This window comes from Rhinoderma darwinii, chromosome 1, assembly GCF_050947455.1.
Source record: "Rhinoderma darwinii isolate aRhiDar2 chromosome 1, aRhiDar2.hap1, whole genome shotgun sequence".
NCBI classification, from domain to species: domain Eukaryota; kingdom Metazoa; phylum Chordata; class Amphibia; order Anura; family Rhinodermatidae; genus Rhinoderma; species Rhinoderma darwinii.
Genome location: NC_134687.1, coordinates 166,545,835 through 166,566,442, shown reverse-complemented (window position 1 = coordinate 166,566,442; position 20,608 = coordinate 166,545,835). Strand labels below are relative to the sequence as shown.

Sequence of the window (20,608 nt, the reverse complement as noted above, 5' to 3'; positions counted from 1 at the left end):
AGCACAACTGCACTGGGTGAGTCCATTTTCAAAGAAATTTAAGTTGTGCATATGCCATGAACGTAACGTTATTACCTTAGAGGAGCGCCACTTCCTCTTCCTTTTTTTTCCTCATTTATCAATACCTGCCTGTGTCCCCCCATCTGACTTACAAAGCCCCATTTTCTACAGAAATGCCCCCGCTACATCCATGTTGAGCGTCTCATTGCGCTGGTGCACGATCATGTTGCCATATGGGATGGCCGGAGTGATCTCTACTATGATCGGTACCATAAGGAAGCGGCGTGGGAGGAGATTGCCCGGCCCATGTACCCGGAGGAGTGCTCAAGAGGAATTAAGGCAAGGGATGCAGTCGGTAAGTACAGCTAGCTCTGTTAGTTGCCCATTTTCCCCCTATTGCGCCTACACATATTCGGAATGTGGCACATGTTGTCACCACTACTTTATTTAGCCTTTGACGCCTTGCGGCACTCAATTTTTGTTTACACAACTTACTATGTAAAAAAAATTTAGTTGTTCCTAAATTCGTTTTTATCCTTTTTTTATAGTGAAAGATTTGTAGGAACGATGGTCAAACACTCGTCACCATTTCAAGAAAGACTTGCGCAAGCAAGGAAAGAGTGGGGATGTTCCTTCCAGCATCCAGTGTCCCCACCTTTTTTCATGACAGCTCGAATTTATGCACTCGGTCATCGATCTACATCCGTGAGTATTTCTATTATTATATTTTTATGAATCTTGTTAATTTGCAAAGGCCACTTTGGTCATTAGCATAGTGTACGTAGTGGTTTAGGTTGCGTTATGGTAACTCCAAAGGCCATTTTTTTCGTTAGCGTAGTGCAGGTAGTGGCTTAGATTGCGTTATGGTAACACCAAATCACAATTTGGTTGTTAGCATAGTGTAACATTCACGGCCGCGGACCGTCGTGGTTACTCACCCCTCGACGGCCTTCAGCCATGGAAGTGTGAGTGCTGGCTCGTATCTCCTCCCCAGGAGACGCCAGCACTCACTTCCGCTCCGCTCTGCAGTGTCCGCGCTTGCCCTTTAAAGCCGGGCACGAGCGTGCGCACGCACACATGAAATTATGGTTCTAAATTAGCCCTAATCACCCTGGACTATAAAAGGGCCCCCGCCCTTTCACTCCTTGCCTGAGCATTGTTTGTATTCCTCTGTTAGTCTTGCAAATGTTCCCTTAGTCGTATCCTGTTCCCAGTATTCCCGTGCCCTGCTACCCGTATCCTGTATCCCGTGCTGTATTTGGTTCTGTGCCCTCTATAGTGTTGGAGTCGTGTTCTGCCGTCTACCACGTCTGCTGTGTTACACAACGTTTGGTGTCATCTCCACGTTTTGCATCACCTGCCATCAAGATCCCATCTGTGCCTAAGCCGCTGCTACTGTCTGGACTATTACAGGTACCCTTGTACTTGGACTTTATATTGACTTGGTACACTGTTGTTTGGCCAGCTGCTACCCTGCCTAGTGGGTCCACATACCCACAGATCGTGACACATAGTATAGATAGTGGTTGAGATTGTGTTATGCTAACACCAAATGCCAATTTGGTTGTTAGCATAGTGCAGGTAGTGGTTTAGACTGCATTATGGTAACACCAAATGACATCTAGTCGACTACGGTATTGAGTGCATCAAAATGACGGAACCCTTGCACAACGGAGACAAACGAAAACCATTTGCACTGGATCAGTCACAATTGAAATCAATGGTGATGCAAATGGAAACCTATGGTTTCCGTTTGTTTCAGTCAGGGTTCCGTTCCGTTCGTCAGAACGCCAGAATGGAGCCCTGACGCAAATGTGAACGAAGCCTTACTTGTTTGTTCTTTTCACAATATATTTATAAGATATCTACTGACATACAGATGTGTCCACCCTTAAATTGCCTTGAATTGCGTTAATTTATACAATTTGTCATGATACCAATTTAATAAAATCTCGCGCTATCCAGTAAAAAAACTTAGATGTTGAACGTATACTTTTTTTTACATTGGAATCTATGGGTCCTTTTACAGTGGGCCGTAAAAGACAAGGGCCGTAAAAACAAGCGCCGATTAACGAGAGAGCTCATTGATCGGCGCTCGTTTGCTCCCTTCACAAGGAGCAATGATTGGATATGTATGAGGACAAGCAATTGTTACTACGATCGTTCGTCCCCATATAATTCCATCATGTTTACAAAGGGAGATGTGCTCCCGACATCGATGATATTTAGTGCTGCATAAAAGATGTGATCACCTGATGAATGAGCGTTTGCTTGTTTATCGGCTGATCGTTGCCCTGTTACACAGGGCAATTATCGGGAACGAGCTCTCATTTGAACACTCATTTGCCTGATCATTGTCTTGTGTAAAAGGGCCTTATGGGCGACGGATGATCAATGAATGGTATCCTTCATAGGCATCCATAACAGCCATCCAGTAAAAGAATGTATATGTTAAATGTATACTTTTTTTTAACATGAGAGTTAATGGACAATGGATGTATGACGGATGGAATACGTCGGAGATATGATTTTCATACTTTTAAGGCTCTGTTTAGGCTCTGTTCATTTTTCATCATGGGAGTAGAACAGCGAAAAAAAAGAGCCTCCAACGTAGATGTGAACAGAACCTAACATCTCATGCCATACATCTCGGGATATGTCGGGTATAGAGATGAGTTAAGAAAGGACATATCTGTACAACAGCACAGCCCTCCCTTACTTTGTACTGCTCTCGTAGGCGCCTGCACTCAGTATGAGAGGCTCTGTCATAAAACTCCTGTTTGTTAAGGATCTGCCAGGCACAGCTTCTGTATCTACGCCCATAGGTAATCAGTCTGCACCTGTTTCTATGTCTGTGAGACTTACTCCATCTTCCACCACTCAGGATGGCAGGCTTAGGAGTGGGAGGGCCTATCACAGCCTGGCCAGACGGAGCTAGCTCCCGCCCTCTGTCTATTTATACCTGCCTTTCCTGTTCCTCCTTGCTTGTGATTCTTCTCTTTTGGTTTCCTGGCCCTGCTGCAGCTTCTTGACATATTTGACCCTGCTTCATATTGACCCTGGCTTACTGACTACTCTCCTGCTCTGAGTTTTGTACCTCGTACACTCCTGGTTTGACTCGGCTCGTTCACCACTCTTGTTGCTCACGGTGTTGCCGTGGGCAACTGCCCCTTTTCCCTTGCTTCTGTGTACCCTTGTTTGTTTGTCTGTCGTGCACTTATTGAGCGTAGGGACCGTCGCCCAGTTGTACCCCGTCGCCTAGGGCGGGTCGTTGCAAGTAGGCAGGGACTTAGTGGCGGGTAGATTAGGGTTCACTTGTCTGTTTCCTTACCCCCATCATTACATAATCACAAGCCCTATACCTAGTCTACCCTGGTCCCTCACACTACTATGGACCCCCTTGAGACCCTGGCTCAGCAAATGCAGTATCTCTCCGTCCAGGCCCTGGCTCAGAGGGTCAACCAGCCTGATGCTACCATGGTAGTGCCCCTCACCTCACTTCTTGAACGCCACCTCAAGTTGCCTGACCGGTTCTCAGGGGACCGGAAGACTTTTCTCTCCTTTCGGGAGAGTTGTAGGCTCTATTTCCGTCTAAGGCCCCACTCCTCAGGTTCTGAGAGCCAGCGAGTGGGTATAATTATGTCCCGGCTCCAGGACGGGCCCCAAGAATGGGCCTTCTCCTTGGCTCCTGACGCCCCTGAACTTTCCTCCGTTGATCTTTTCTTTTCTGCTGTCTGACTCATTTATGACGAGACTGACAGGACTGCCTTTGCCGAGAGTCAGCTGGTGACCTTACGTCAAGGTAAGAGACCTGTTGAGGAGTATTGCTCTGACTTTAGGAAGTGGTGCGTAGCTTCTCAGTGGAATGACCCTGCCTTAAGGTGCCAGTTTAGGTTGGGTCTGTCGAACGCCCTGAAAGACCTGCTAGTTAGCTATCCCTCTTCTGACTCCCTAGACCAGGTTATGGCTTTAGCGGTACGACTTGACCGACGTCTCAGGGAATGACAACGTGAAAGTTTTTGTGTTTTCTCCTCTGACTCCCCCATGATGCCTCCCGAGGTTCCGTTGCTTCGTTCTTCCACGGAAGACTCGGAGGTACCTATGCAACTCGGGGCCTCCGTGTCCCCCCAACAACGTAGAGAGTTCCGCAGGAAGAATGGTCTCTGCTTCTATTGTGGGGATGACAAGCATCAAGTGAACACCTGTCCTAGGCGTAAGAATAAGCAGCCGGAAAACTTCCGCGCCTAAGTGATCATCGCGGAGGTCACTTGGGCGCACAGGTATTTCCCGTAAATATGAAACGTAATAAAATCTTGCTTCCCTTTCAGGTCTCTTTTGGTGGTAGGTCTGCTACCGGCAGTGCCTTCGTGGATTCAGGGTCGTCTGCTAATATCATGTCTGTGGAATTTGCTATGTCTCTAGCTATGCCTTTGATTGATTTGCCTAAACCTGTCCCGGTAGTGGGTATCGACTCCACTCCTCTTGCTAATGGTTATTTTACACAGCATACCCATTTTTTAACTCCTTGTTGGCTCCATGCATTTGGAGCAGTGCTCTGTACTGTTGATGCAGGGATTATCGTCCGATTTGGTTTTAGGCCTTCCCTGGTTGCAGTTGCATAATCCCACGTTTGACTGGAATACTGGGGATCTTACCAAATGGGGTAATGAATGCTTGACGTCATTTTTTTCTGTTAATTCTATTTCTCCCCCTGAGGAGGTGAACACGCTACCTGAGTTTGTTCAGGACTTCGCTGATGTTTTCTCTAAGGAGGCCTCCGAAATGTTACCTCCTCATAGAGAATACGATTGCGCTATCGATTTGGTACCAGGAGCTAAGCTCCCTAAAGGGTAGGATATATAATCTCTCTTGTCCCGAACGTGAAGCCATGAGAGAGTATATCCAGGAATGCCTGGCCAAGGGTTACATTCGCCCCTCTACTTCTCCGGTAGGTGCTGGCTTCTTCTTCTTAGGGAAGAAGGATGGTGGTCTTAGGCCATGCATTGACTACCGTAACTTGAATAAGGTCACTGTAAGGAACCAGTATCCCCTTCCTTTGATTCCTGATCTCTTTAATCAGGTTCAGGGGGCCCAATGGTTCTCTAAGTTTGATCTACGGGGGGCGTATAACCTCATCCGCATAAAAGAGGGGGATGAGTGGAAGACTGCGTTTAACACGCCCGAAGGTCATTTCGAATACCTCGTCATGCCCTTTGGGTTGTGTAATGCTCCCGCGGTCTTCCAGAATTTCATAAATGAGATTTTAAGAGATTACCTGGGGGTATTTCTTGTAGTGTACCTTGATGACATACTTGTGTTTTCCAAGGACTGGTCCTCCCACATTGAGCATGTCAGGAAGGTGCTCCAGGTCCTTCGGGAACACAAACTGTTTGCGAAGACCGAAAAATGTGTGTTTGGGGTGCAGGAGATACCATTTTTGGGTCAAATCCTCACTCCTCATGAATTCCGCATGGACCCCGCCAAGGTCCAGGCTGTGGCGGAATGGGTCCAACCTGCCTCCCTGAAGGCGTTACAGTGCTTCTTGGGGTTCGCTAATTATTACAGGAGATTTATCGCTAACTTCTCGGTCATTGCTAAGCCCCTTACGGATCTCACTCGCAAGGGTGCTGATCTCCTCCGCTGGCCTCCTGAGGCTGTCCAGGCTTTTGAGGTACTTAAGAAGTGCTTTATCTCGGCCCCGGTGTTGGTTCAGCCCAACCAAATGGAGCCATATATCGTGGAGGTTGACGCGACCGAGGTGGGAGTGGGGGCTGTCTTGTCCCAGGGTACCAGGTCCCTCACCCATCTCCGTCCCTGTGCCTACTTCTCCAGGAAGTTTTCGCCCACTGAGAGTAACTATGATATTGGCAACCGCGAACTCTTAGCCATTAAATGGGCATTTGAAGAGTGGTGCCACTTCCTGGAGGGGGCTAGGCACCAGGTAACGGTCCTTACCGACCACAAGAATCTGGTTTTCCTAGAATCTGCCCGGAGTCTAAACCCGAAACAGGCTCGATGGGCGTTATTTTTTACCAGATTCAACTTTTTGGTTACCTATAGGGCTGGGTCTAAAAATATTAAGGCTGATGCACTGTCGCGTAGCTTCATGGCCAGCCCTCCTTCGGAGGAAGATCCTGCTTGTATTTTGCCTCCAGGTATAATCATTTCCTCTATTGATTCTGATTTAGTTTCTGAAATTACTGCTGATCAAGGTTCAGCTCCCGGGAACCTTCCTGAGAACAAGCTGTTTGTTCCCCTGCAATTCCGGCCAAGGGTACTTAGGGAAAATCATGACTCCGCACTATCTGGTCATCCAGGCATCCTGGGTACCAAGCACCTCATTGCCAGAAACTATTGGTGGCCTGGGTTGCCTAAAGACGTTAAGGCCTACGTCGCCGCTTGTGAGGTTTGTGCTAGGTCCAAGACTCCCAGGTCCCGACCAGCGGGCTTACTACGTTTTTTGCCCATTCCCCAGAGACCTTGGTCCCATATCTCCATGGATTTTATCACCGATTTGCCTCCATCTCAAGGCAAGTCGGTGGTGTGGGTTGTAGTAGACCGCTTCAGTAAGATGTGCCACTTTGTGCCCCTCAAAAAACTACCCAATGCTAAGACGTTAGCTACCTTGTTTGTCAAACACATCCTGCGTCTCCATGGGGTCCCTGTCAATATTGTTTCTGACAGAGGGGTACAATTTGTTTCTTTGTTTTGGAGAGCCTTCTGTAAAAAGTTGGAGATTGATCTGTCCTTTTCCTCTGCCTTCCATCCTGAAACTAATGGCCAAACTGAGAGGACTAATCAGTCTCTAGAACAATATTTAAGGTGTTTTATCTCTGACTGTCAATATGATTGGGTCTCATTCCTTCCCCTCGCCGAATTTTCCCTTAATAACCGGGTCAGTAACTCGTCAGGGGTCTTCCCCCTTTTTCTGTAATTTTGGGTTTAATCCACGGTTCTCCTCCGTTTCACCTGGTAGTTCCAACAATCCCGAGGTAGAGGTCGTTCATCGGGAACTGTGCACAGTCTGGGCCCAGGTTCAGAAGAACCTAGAGGCGTCCCAGAGCATACAAAAAACTCAGGCAGATAGAAGACATTCTGCTAACCCCTTGTTTATGGTCGGGGATCTGGTGTGGCTATCGTCAAAGAACTTGAGCCTTAAGGTCTCGTCCAAGAAGTTTGCTCCCCGGTTTATAGGGTCGTACAAGGTCATTGAAGTCCTCAATCCAGTCTCCTTCCGACTGTAGTTGCCCCCATCTTTTCGAGTACACGACGTGTTTCATGCCTCCCTCCTTAAACGCTGCTCCCCGTCCTTGGCTCCCTCGAGGAAACCTCCTGTCCCCGTTCTCACCCCTGAGGGGGTAGAATTCGAGGTGGCCAAGATTGTGGACAGCAAGATGGTCCAAGGCTCCCTCCAGTACCTGGTCCATTGGAGAGGATACGGGCCTGAGGAGAGGACTTGGGGATGTTCACGCTGGGGTATTGGTCAGGAGGTTCCACCTTCGTTTCCCCAATAAACCAGGTCCATCTAGAAAGGGTCCGGTGGCCCCTCATAAAAGGGGGGTTACTGTTAAGGATCTGCCAGGCACAGCTTCTGTATCTACGCCCATAGGTAATCAGTCTGCACCTGCTTCTATGTCTGTGAGACTGACTCCATCTTCCACCACTCAGGATGGCAGGCTTAGGAGTGGGAGAGCCCATCACCGCCTGGCCAGATGGAGCTAGCTCCCACCCTCTGTCTATTTATACCTGCCTTTCCTGTTCCTCCTTGCTTGTGATTCTTCTCTTTTGGTTTCCTGGCCCTACTGCAGCTTCTTGACATATTTGACCCTGCTTCATATTGACCCTGGCTTACTGACTACTCTCCTGCTCTGCGTTTGGTACCTCGTACACTCCTGGTTTGACTCGGCTTGTTCACTACTCTCCTGCTCTGCGTTTTGTACCTCGTACACTCCTGGTTTGACTCGTTCACCACTCTTGTTGCTCACGGTGTTGCCGTGGGCAACTGCCCCTTTTCCCTTGCTTTTGTGTACCCTTGTCTGTTGTGCACTTATTGAGCGTAGGGACCGTCGCCCAGTTGTACCCCGTCGCCTAGGGCGGGTCGTTGCAAGTAGGCAGGGACTGAGTGGCGGGTAGATTAGAGCTCACTTGTCTGTTTCCTTACCCCCATCATTACACTCTTACAATTAAAGTGTACCTCCACTTGTTAATTCCCGCTCGACCTGACATATGGTGTGGAGAGACGCTCCTGCACGCTGGGTAGTACAATTGCCGTGTCAACCGTATGATGCTCGGAGAGTATCGTGCAAGGGTCCAATTCTAATTAATAGGACTTGTGCACAATACCCTCCGGGCATTGTACGCAGGAGCGCCTCTCTATACACTATGTCAGGGTAGGCGGTGGATCACAAGTGGAGCTACACTTTAATATAAGGGGTAGAGCAAGGCTTCTGTAGTGAATATACAAAACAACGTGCAGGTTCTCACAGCTCCATTTTTTTTTTTTTACTGTAAAACAGAAGGTTTTACCAGAGAAATGCAACTTAATATTTATTGCCCAGATTTTGCACTTTTTAGAAATGTCCCACACATAGAAATTTTCAACTTTTACAAGGCATAAAGTAGAAAATGAGCGCCAACAAGTGGTAATAAACTCCTGTTTGGACCCACGGCCGGGCTTAGAAGGGAAGGAGAGCAATTTAGCTTTTGGAGCTCAAATTTTGCTGGAATGGTTTTCGGGTGCCATGTCACATTTGCAAAGCCCCTGCGGGACCAAATCAGTGGAAACCCCCAAAATGTGACCCCATTTGGGAAACTACCCTCCTGAAGGAATTTATCGAGGGGTATAGTAAGCATTTTGACCCCACAGGTTTTTTGCTGAATTTAGTGGAATTATCCAGTGAAATAGAAAATTAAATTTTTTCTGATAAAACATAGAAGGAATAAAGGAGAAAAAGCACCCCAACATTTGAAAAGCAAATTTAGCTGGAATGGCTTTCATGACGCATTTGCAAAGCCCCTGTGGGGCCAAAACAGTGGAAACACCCAAGTGACCCCATTTGAGAAACTACAACCCTTAAGGAATCTATCTAGGGGTATAGTGAGCATTTAGGCCCATAAGGCCTTTTGCAGAATTTATTTAAATTAGGCCGTGAAAATGAATATCACATTTTTTTTCACTAAATTGTTGCATTTTTTTATTTTCACAAGAGGTAAAGGAAAAAGAGCTGCATAACATTTGTAAAGCAATCTCTCCCGAGTACGGAAATACCCCACATGTGGTCGTAAACTGCTGTTTGGACACACTGCAGGGCTCAGAAATGCAGGAGCGCTATTTAGCATGCAGATTTTGCTGGATTGGTTTTTGGGCACCATGTCGCATTTGCAAAACCCCTAAGGTACCAGAGTACAGTGGAAGCCCCAAAAAAGTGACCCCATTTTGGAAACTACACCCCTCAAGGCATTTATCATTTGCCTGGACATATGACAGAGCTCAGAAGTGAAGAGCAACATGCGTATTTGATGCCTATTTTAGTGATTTTCACAGCATTACCCCACAATTGCAGGGCTCCGAGGTCAAATAGTAAAACAAACCCCCAAGTAGTGACCCCTATTTTGGAAACTACACCCCTTAAGGCATTTTGACTCCACGTGTTTTTTTCATTAGAAATGAATGCAAAGTGAAAATTGCAATTTTCCGCTGATATGCCATTTTAGTGCACAATATGTTGTGCCCAGTTCGTGCGACTGAAGACAAATACCTCATAAACTGTTAAGCGGGTTCTCCGGGGGTATGGCGATGCCATATATGTGGACATAAACTGCTGTTTGTCCATAATCCCTGTCAGTAACACTCAGATGAGTATGTGCATGACTATAGGATAAATACTCAGCACCGTGCGATCTGAAGAGTAGTGAAAGTAGTGAGAAGCTGTGTCGCCTCCTGTGATCAGTCACATACACGACACGGGTGTCACTGTGCAGAGGGATAAACAGGAGGGTGATTGGTATTCTCTATCCCCACTGTGCCGGCACGTGTTGCGCCGCTAGAGGGCGCTGCCGCCTACACACGGAGAGGGGTTGGGAGGCTGATAACACTCGCTGAGCACATCTAACCTACATAACATAACATAACCCTGAGCCGCTCTTCCTGGGCTCTCGTTAGTAGCAGCGAGGCGGGAGGAACAGGTAGTTGCCGTGGGATTATCCCGTCTCCTATGAGTCAGAAAGGTGGCTTGCTCTGGTAGAAGGTGGTCGCCCTGGCTTCTTGCCCCGGCAGCTGTGTGTGGTGACTGGAGGTCCCGCCGTTATTTATGTGTCTCCCACACACAAGTGACAGAGGAGAGACGACACTAGCTCCGGCTGCGTTGTACTAGTGGTGAGGAGCAGAGGTCGGTGACCGTGCTGCGTACCCTGAGGTGGAGAGGTGGAGGAGGTGAGGGGGAGAAGGAGGACGACCACCCCCGGATCAGCGGCAGGCTCAGGTTAGGAGCTCTCCTGCGCCCTCGTACCTTCCGCCGCTGTCGCTTCTCCTGTGTATTTGTGCGCTGCTGCGCGTCCCCCAGCACCCCGACCCTGCACCACCCGAGGAAGAAACCAGGGGGAGGCGGCGGCGGCATGGCTTCTACTACCACCTGCACCAGGTTTACGGACGAGTACCAGCTCTTCGAGGAGCTCGGGAAGTAAGTGCTGTACATACTGTAACTCTCGTCTCTCATGTGTTTATACCTGCTCATATACTGTATCTCATCTGTACATACCGGTGTGTCTATACATACAATTACTGTATCATCTGTACATACCTGTGTGTGTGTGTGTGTGTATACACTGTTGTATCTATATTGTCTATACATAACTGGGCATGTACTGTATCTCATCTGTACATACCTGTGTATAGACTGTTGTACCTATATTGTGTCTATATGCATACCTGTGCATGTACTGTATCTCATCTGTACATACCTGTGTATATAGACTGTTGTATCTATATTGTGTCTATATACATACCTGTACATGTACTGTATCTCATCCATGCATACCTGTATCTCTATACAAACTTGTACATATACTGTCTCATCTGTACATATGCTGTATCTTTACATATACGTGTACTGTATCTCTTCTGTACGTACACTGCCTCATGCATTTATACATGCCTTTATATGTACTATACATATCTGTACATATTCTCTATACATACCTGTACATATACTGTGTCTAATTTATACATACCTGTGCATATACTGTATCTTATCTATAGAAGCATTGTATATCTCCTACACATACATGCATACTGTACATTATATCTGTATATATAGAGTGTGCCGCCTCTGCATACATACAATCTCTCACACACATGTACTGTATACGTGCATTTCTCTCCCCTACACATGCCTGTGTATATAAAATATGGTATCTCATTTACATACATGCATGTGTCATGTATCCGGAGTGTTGTATGTATGAGGACACATTTGTCTCCTGAATCTGCCATGTATTTATGAAACTATTGTTCTCCACCTGATGATAAAAGTGGAGAATAGCCTAAAAATGGTGAAACGTATGTGCGATGTTGTAACTGCTTAGCCACGCCCCTTATTTGGGGCTGTGAGTATTTGGATCGGTGGTAAAAACAACCAGGCGTCCATAGCTGCATGACGTGTCTCCGTGTGCAGCCGCCATGTAGGCTCAATCATGCAGAGTTTTCACTCAATATACATTTAAGAAATCTTCACTAGTCGTCCTGCTCAGTCACAACCTGTATTATATCCAGGAGCTGCAGTCACCGTTATACTGGCCTCCGGCTCTATATAGTAATTCAAAGCTTCAGTTCTTACAGGATTCATGATGGATATGACCGGTCTATTATTATCCATTTGACGGATCTGGGATGATCTTGTAATTGGTCCTTCAGGCCTCCATTTTTTTTGTTAGATAGAAATAAGCAGCATGTTCTGCTATTCTGTCCGTCAAAAAGTAACCTCATGGAAAAAACCTAATGTAAGTGTAAACAGAGCCTTAGTCCTCATGCACACAGCAAAACTCTGTGCACGGAGCTTGTACGGCGGTCCGTCATTACTGTTCTGTATAGACTCTTGGTCGCCTCATATACTGACATGTTTTGCGCCTCTATGGCAGTGTATTCTCCTCTAGCAGCAATGCTGTTCGGAAAAGTACCTACGTAATAGAGCATGCAATGAAACATGCCCCATGTATGAAATCGGAGGTACGGTGTCGGCCTATAGATTTCTATGGGTGCTGTGTAACACTTGAACAGTTGTGTGCATGAGCCCTTACTGCCCCCTGGAATTACAAAAATATTTAGAATTGTGTGCTACTCTGGGCAATAATTTTTGTGTACCCCAAAATGATACCTAAAAAAATCTACAACTTGTCCTACAAAAACAAGGCCCATAGTGGATGTAAAGATAAAAAGGTTATATCTGACAATGTGTGCAGAAACAAAAATATTCTCCTGGACCTTAATAGGTTAATGCGTTTACACGTGGCATTTTGCTACGACTTGTGATGCATTTTTAAAAACATTCTTGAAAAAAATGACATAAAAAAAAACCACAACAGCGCCATGTTTGAATCCTGACTTATGCCGGCTACAATATATTCATTTTTTTTCCAATATAGGTAGATCCTTAGGTGCCCCCCAATAGTACATCTATTTCAGTCCTTAGCTCGTTCTCTGCCGACGTTTCCTTATCTGGGTGATCAGTCTGTAAGGGCTCATGTACACGACCGCTGCCGTTTTGTTGACCGCAAAACATGGAACTTAGTGGCTTCCATGTGCTGTCTTATGTATTTTTTGCGGACACATCCTCTAGAATGGCTGAGATGGACCGCAAATAAGGACAAAAATAGGACATGTTCTATCATTTTCAGAATGGACATACTGAGACGCAAAAAAACTGATGTGTACGTGGCCCTACTGACATGACTGGTTCAGTATTCTATGTGCAAAAAAAAATAATGGACAGGACAACAATCGTGTGCATGAGCCCTTATACAGAAGACTATGCATCTAGCGTGTCTTTATGACCAATTCTCTGCATATATGACTTAGACTCTCTTTTATAAGAGATTATCTAGCTTTTTCTTTGCATATACATGGCCAGTAACAGTGTATAGACAAAGTGGCAACCTCTGTCTGTTATCTGGCTTATATGAGAGCAGGACAGGGCTCCGGCTATGTGTAGTGTTATCAGTACTGACAGTGTGTGTGTGATATGACTAGCAGATGGAAGCACACAGCAATGTCTCCTGCACAGGGAATCCCTCGCCCCAAGATCTCTGCTATACAGGCAGTCAGGAGCACCAGGAGATGTCCTTGGCACAGAGCGGGTTCTTCCGCAGTCTATTCTGCCAGTAGATCATGTGAATAAGTAGCAGCGATGCAGCCTCTGCTTCACTCAGCCTTCACTACATCTCTGGAAGTAAAACAAATCCTGTGCTGATTCATTCACATGGAATGTAGGTCAGTGTGGAAAGATTTCTCACCAGCGGTGGATAATATTCCATCTACCTTGTGTGTAATTTAATGTGCAGTCATTTTAAGGAAGTTTCCCGCTATGATGGCCTGTGGGAGTGTATTATATTCATGCTTGATTTGTGTTCTCGGGAGAATCGTTACAACCTAATACTATTAAGGGCTCGTCCACGTGCTCTGAAATTGCTGCGTTTTTTTCCGGCCCGAATTTCGGTCGTAAAAAACACAGCTGAATACGGTAGCAGCATAGTGGATGAGATTTAACAAATCTCATCCACATGCTGCGTAAAATTTCCAAGCCAAAATTGACCTGCGGTGCGTGCTTTTTTTTTTTGGACCGCAGAATGTCAACTGCTGCTACGGAAAGTGCAGAATTGCTGCATTTTTCATAGATGTCTCCATCTCCTAATGTTGGGCAAAAACGCAGCAAGATACGCACTATTTTCTGCCACAAAAACCGCAGGGAATGGTGCATATTTGCCGCAGCGGAAAGCCTTTGACTTGCAACGGAATTGCTTCAGAAGATTTCTGCAGCAATTCCGTTGTGTGTGGACAAGCAACTTGTATTTATCTCTCGACCTGCAATGTGCCCAGAACCATCAATGCTGCTCTTAGTAGTTAGGACTCTGCGCTACTCTGAAATGCCTTGTTGGGCATGCTCAGTAACCTGCCATTGAAATGATTGATGCTTCAGATATACTATATGGCCAAAAGTATGTGGACAGCTGACCATTGTTGAACAGCCTATTCCAAAACCATGAGCATATGGAGTTGAGCCCCCTTATGCGACTAGCAATCTGCATTCCAATTCACCCGTAAGGTGTTCGAAGGGGTCGAGGTCAAGGCTCTGTGCAGACCACCTCCTCCACAAGAAACTATTAAACAACAGGAGAGATGTATTAAGGCGGGATTCACACGACAGGGTCCCGCCCGAGCCCGAGTGTCGGCCGGTAATATCGGCCATTTTGCCCGGCCGGTTTGCATAAAGTTTTGCATCCGTTCCGGGCCGGGCAGATCTGGACAGTGATATCAGCGGCAACTCCTGAAGGGGAATCCCCATGTGTTTGGGGATTCCGCTTCAGGAGTTTCCCCTGATGTCACTGCCCAGATATAGACAGAGACATAAAGCGCTCTGTCCAGGAGCGGAATCCCCGAAAACACGGGGATTCCGCTCCTTCGAGGAGCTAAAGTGGGGCTAGCACATAGCAGAGCAGGGAGATACCTCCCCGCTCTGCTATAGTGGCGTAGCTACAGTAGTAGCAGCAGCTGCTAGCGGCGCCATGGAAGGTGTCGCCGGGCCAGGGCGCTTTTAAAACCAGCAGGGGAAGGGAGCCAGCGCAGTGCTCCCTTCCACCTGCTGTACACCCCGGCCCTGCCACACAGTGTTCAGCGTACAGCCATTCGTCCGAATGGCATCAACTCCTTCCTCCTCACATGCACTCTGCGCTGTGAGGAGGAGGAGATAGAGCGCAAGCGACGGAAAACCCAGCCATCACTCGGGACACATTCCGGTGATGGCCGTGTATTACCCGGCCCCATAGACTTCTACGGGAGCCGGGCGGCCGGGTACCCGGCCGAAAATAGAGCATGTCCTATTTTTTGACGGCCGGTTTTCCCGGCCGTCAAAAGATCGGTCGTGTGAATAGCCCCATTAGGGGTCTATTATTCCTAATGAAGCCGGGTGCCGGCCAATTTATGAACGGCCGGCACCCGGCCGGGAAACCCTGTCGTGTGAATGAGGCCTAAGACTGCGCCAATGTTAATAAAAGACTAGCTAAAATAAGATGCAACATATTCTTTTAAGAAGCACGCCTCTTAATAAATTTGTTAAATTTTCAACTGTTTGTGCAAAACTGAATGAAATATGTCAGCCAGGAGCTGGCTTAGATTTCCGCTATAATTTACACCAGTTTCTGGTGTAAATCATAGTAAATGCGTTGGCCTAGGGGTGACGACTGCCACTTTAGCTAAGCTCCGCCCACTTAAAAAAAAAGTGGCGAGTGTGGGGGAAACTACCCAAAAGCCATCGTTTTGCAGACCTCTGGCACCGATGTTTTTAGATAATAGGCTACGTGCCTTTTAATAAAGGCTATTTTCATTATTCGGAATTATGTGAATAGAACAATTCAATACATTTTGTTAGTATTGTGGAAAATAGGGTTAGTTGCCTAATAGGCAAATTGGGTTTTGTCATAGAATTTATCTGCCACCTATGAGGGCAAATACTTTTAGTTTATCATGTGGTATAAATAACGTTAACTTTATTATATAGGTTGTTATGATTTTTACGGGAAAACATGGTCTTATTTATTCCCAACACTTTTTTTTTTTTTTTTTGCATTAAGCTTTATTTAATTGGGTTACAGAGTGAGAACCTTTGATGCCGTGGTCGCTATTGGGGCCGAAAGTTTTCTGTATATTACAGCCGGCACCCGTTGATAGCATGAGCACAACTCCTGTGCTCATGCTATCAACTGGACATAGTATAACGTATTTTATTGTGGCAAATACTCCAATTAAGACGTGATAATAGTACATGCTTTACACCACTTCAGTTGACACTTAGCATTGAGCATTGGGATTTTAGGCTTGTCTGCAGCTGCTTGACCATGGAAACCCATTTCATGGACATCCTGATTCACAGTTCTTGTGCTAATGTCGCCCATTGGTTTGAGGAAACTACAAACTTTAGGAAATGAAAATAAATCTAAATGTATAACTCTCACATGCTTCTAGTAATCCTGTCCTTCTTGGTGGCAGCTGGGTCTTTGGGGTCTCTAGTAATACGGGAGAGTTTGATCTACCCCAGGGCTTGGCAAAATCATGTCCTCGTGATGACTAGAAAATTGGCAGTGGCAGCCAGATATTGTTCTAGAAGCCTGTATGGTGGAATGTGAAGCTTTTATAGAAATTACTTTATGATGGGATACAAGTTACAGATTTCTGCTACATTCATGCGTACATAAAATTTTGAAGTTGACGCTTTTTATAGTTTCTATTTTTAAAGGGGATGTCCATTCTTAAGGCCCTTTTACAGAGGCTAATGATTGGGCAAAAGAGCATTTGTAAAAATGGCAATTCCCTATCATTGCCCTGTGTAAACAATGCAGCGATCAGCCCAATGAACGAGCAAACGCTCGTTCATCGGCTGAGCGCATCTTTTATGTGGCCAGAAAAATGGTCACTTGTTGAAAGCACATCTTCCCGTGTAAACGTGCTGTACTGTCAATCGGCGCTCGTTCAACTGGCGTTTTGGATCGTTGGGGTCTGGGTGCTGAGAACCTTACGTCGCTGAAACGAGGGTGCAGAACTGCTCAGCTGAGCACCCTGCATCTTTGGCTGTGATTGGTACTCCCTGATTGTCTGAAGATGGCTCACATAGAACATCTATGTAATCTGTCTTCAGGCTGACGAGCGCGGATCACAGCCAAGGATGCACGGCGCTCAGCTGAGCACTTCCGCACCCTCGTTTCAGCAACTTTGGGGGACTCTGCACCCAGACCCCCCAAAATTCAAACTTCTGATATGTATCTATGACACCTCAAAAGTTTGATTAAAGGGGTTGTCCAGTCCCTAAAAATTGATGGACTATGCTCCAGAATAGGCCATCAATAGCTGATGGGTCGGGGTCCGACTCCCGGGACCCCCGTTGATCAGCTCTTTTGAAAGGGCAGCAGCGCACGTACGAGCAGAGATTCACAGGTATTGCAGCCGTCTTGAAGTGAATGGGAGAACAGGCTGCACACTGAGTCGCCGCTACATCTGTCTCGACGATTCAGTGAGCAAGAAGAAATGAAGGGGATGCAGCGTTCGTATGAGCACTGCACCCCCTTCAAAACAACTGATTGGTGGGTGTCCTGGGATTCGGATCCTGGCCTATCCTGGGGATAGGCCACAGGTGTTAAGGTACTGGACAACCCCTTTAAGTTGTATGTTTTATTTTTTCTTAATACATGGCCGGCTGTTTAGCTTTTTGGAGTGTGCACTATATATTCTCACATTTGTGAATGAATGACAAATATTGCATGGCCTCTGTTTTTTAGCGTTAAGAGCACAAGCTCTTGTTGATGTAGATGTTTGTGGTATATACAGACTGCACACCTTGATCAATTATTTTATATTTTTGTGCCTTGGATTTAAATTTTAGGTGCAAATGTAAGATTTAATGTCTTGTTTATTGTTTTTCTGTTTGTCACAAAGTGATCCAACGATCATTCTTGCGAAGAAATTATAACTGCAAAAAAAATAAATGTAAAAAAGAGGCAATCGTCTATTGGCACAATTTATCTGCCAGTGTAAAAGGACCCTTACACTACGGTTTTTACAAAACCATACTGTCAAGGAAAAGCTTAAAGGGCTGTAGCCCCATCATTCTAAGCATAATGTAGGTGTCAGCAATCACCACCACCGATCAGACACTAATGGCACGTCCTATAAATATATGGCATGCATGTCTTGAGTGGGGAATACACTTGCGTACCCCTGCATACAGGTCGGATTTGCTGTGGAAAACTCTGCACGGAATTCCGTCCGAAAGTCCGCGCCAATTAATGTTTTTAATTTAGAAACCTAGTACATCACATAAAGTACTTGAACAATCCCTAGAAGCAAGGCAGCACAACATTGTGCTTAACCCCTTCCCGACATTTGACGTATCCATTCGCCAAAGTCGTGGAGGGGAAGTATGAAACGTGCTCACGGAGTGAACCCGCTCTATACGATGCCTGTGTCTGCTGTATGTTACAGCCGACACTTCAGAGTAACGAGCAGGATCGCGCTCGAGCACGATCCCGCTAGTTTAACTAATTAAATGCCGTGGTCAATACCAACTGCGGCATTTAAATCGTTAGAAAGATGCAATGGTGGGTGGGGGTGGGCGATGGCTGCTATGTCTGCCTGGGGTTCCTAATGAAGGCCACCAGGTCTGCCATCTTTGTGCTCCTATTAAGTGCTTAATAGAAGCCTGTCAGAATCACGATCTACTGCAATACATTAGTAGTTGTTTTTTTTTTTTTTTTTTTAACCCCCTTAATGACCAGCCCATTTTTTACGTTTTTCCATAGTCTCATTCAAAGAGCTATAACCTTTTTATTTTTGCGTTGACATAGCTGTATAAGGTCTTGTTTTTTGCGGGACAAGTTGTAATTTTGGGATACATAGAATTTATTGATTAACTTTTATTAACTTTTTTGGGGGGGGGGAAATAGAAAAAAAACAGCAATTTCGTCACACTTTTTGCGTCCTAAATTTACGCCATTTACCGTGTGGTATAAATAACACTAACTTTATTCAGTGGGTTGTTGCGATTGCAACGATACCAAATTTGTATAGTTTTTGTATGTTTTACACAGTGAAAACACTTTTGAAAAAAAAAAAAAATTATTTGTTTTTGTGTCTCCATATTTGAAGAGCCGTAAAGTTTTTATTTTTTCGCCGATGCAATTGTAGGAGGGCTTTTTTTTTTGCGGCATGACTTGTAGTTTTTATCGGTACCATTTTTGAGTAGATGCGACTTTCTGATCCGTTTTTACCACATTTTTTTTTAAGGCTGGATTCAAAGAAAACCGCAATTTTTACATGTTTTTTTATTTTATTTTATTTTTTACGACGTTCACCATAAGTTTATAGTTGGGGTTGTTATGGACGCGGCGATACCAAATATGTGTAACTTTTTTTTAACTTTATTTTGTTTGTTAATAATAAAGCCGTTTGTAAGGGGGAAAAGTGGGTTTTTCAGTTTTATTTACTAGTCCCACTAGGGGACTTCACTATGCGATTATCCGATCGCATTTATAGTACACTGCAATACTTCTGTATTGCAGTGTATTACTGCCTGTCCGTGTAAAACGGACAGGCATCTGCTAGATCATGCCAGAGGCATGATCTAGCAGGCATTTACTACAGGCAGACCTGTGGGCCTTTATTAGGCCCCCGGCTGCCATCAGACACACACAGACACAGATTTTATCGCCGGGTGTCAGTGGGATGAGAGGGAGCTCCCTCCCTCTCTCCAAAACCACTCAGATGCGCTGCACGCTATTGAGCACCGCATCTGAGGGGTTAAACGTGTGAGATCGATACTAATATCGATCTCGCCCATTAGAGCAGGGACGCTCCCAGCCCTCAGCTGCCTCTGGCAGCTGAGAACAGGGAGATTTAACGGCTCCCTGCTGTTTTCTTATTCCGATGCAGCGACGTAAAAAGGCATATGCATCGGAATAAAGCCCGTTAGTGACCGACGTAAAAACACTATGGGGCGGTCACTAATGGGTTAAATGTGAAAAAATATATTTAATATTTTATAGTTCATAAACCCCCCCCCCTAGAGCATAGTAAAAAAAATAAACCTAATCGGTATCGCGGCATCCAGAATAGTCTGAACTATTACAATATATAATTATTTAACCCGCACGGTGAATGCTGTAAAAAAATTAAAATAAATTATAAACGGCAGAATCTTTTTTTTTTTTTTTTTTTTTTTTTTTTGGTCACCTCATCTCCCACAAAAAATGAAGTAAAAAGTGATGAAAGTGTCGCATGTACCCCAAAATGGTATACTTAAAAACTGCAGCTTATCCCGCAAAAAAGAAGCCCCCATACCACTTAATCGACGGAAAAATAAAAAAGTTATGGCTCTCAGAATTTGGCCCCACAAAATTAATTTTATTTTTTACACTTAGGTTTTTAAAGGGAATGTGTTGCCAGAAAAACATGTTTTTTTTTAAAAAATTAAACATTTAGTGTGTGGGTGATTAAACATTGTTCAAATTTTTTTTATTTTTTTCACGAGTCAGGAAATATTATAAATTAATTCTAAATTTATAATACTACCCATTTTTGGTCACTAGATGGAGCTATTCCCAAAATTGCAGCAGTGCAACATAGGGTTAAAAGCCCTCGCTCTAGTGAGCTCTCAGCATCCCCCCCTCCTTTATCCTGGCTAGTGCCGGGATAAACGAGGGGTTTGAACGGTGTAACCTCCTACACTGTGTGTCGCCATTTTTTGAGCTAACACACAGTGTAGTAGGTTTACATACAGTAGTAAACACACACAAACACGAACATACATTGAAATCTCTTACCTGCTCCTGCCGCCGCGGCTCCCTCCGGCCC

General features: G+C 45.4%; 1 protein-coding gene across 12 annotated transcripts in view; it reads left to right on the top strand.

The window, feature by feature from the left end:
• Positions 1–10,074: 10,074 nt before the first annotated feature.
• Positions 10,075–20,608, top strand: part of CAMK2D (calcium/calmodulin dependent protein kinase II delta) — a 265,790-nt gene continuing 255,256 nt past the window's right edge. For all 12 annotated transcript variants that reach the window (XM_075860580.1, XM_075860576.1, XM_075860572.1 and 9 more), the window contains exon 1: positions 10,075–10,679. In XM_075860580.1, the coding sequence (XP_075716695.1) occupies positions 10,615–10,679 (65 nt within the window). In that variant the 5' untranslated portion in view covers positions 10,075–10,614. The remainder of the gene's footprint in view (positions 10,680–20,608) is intronic.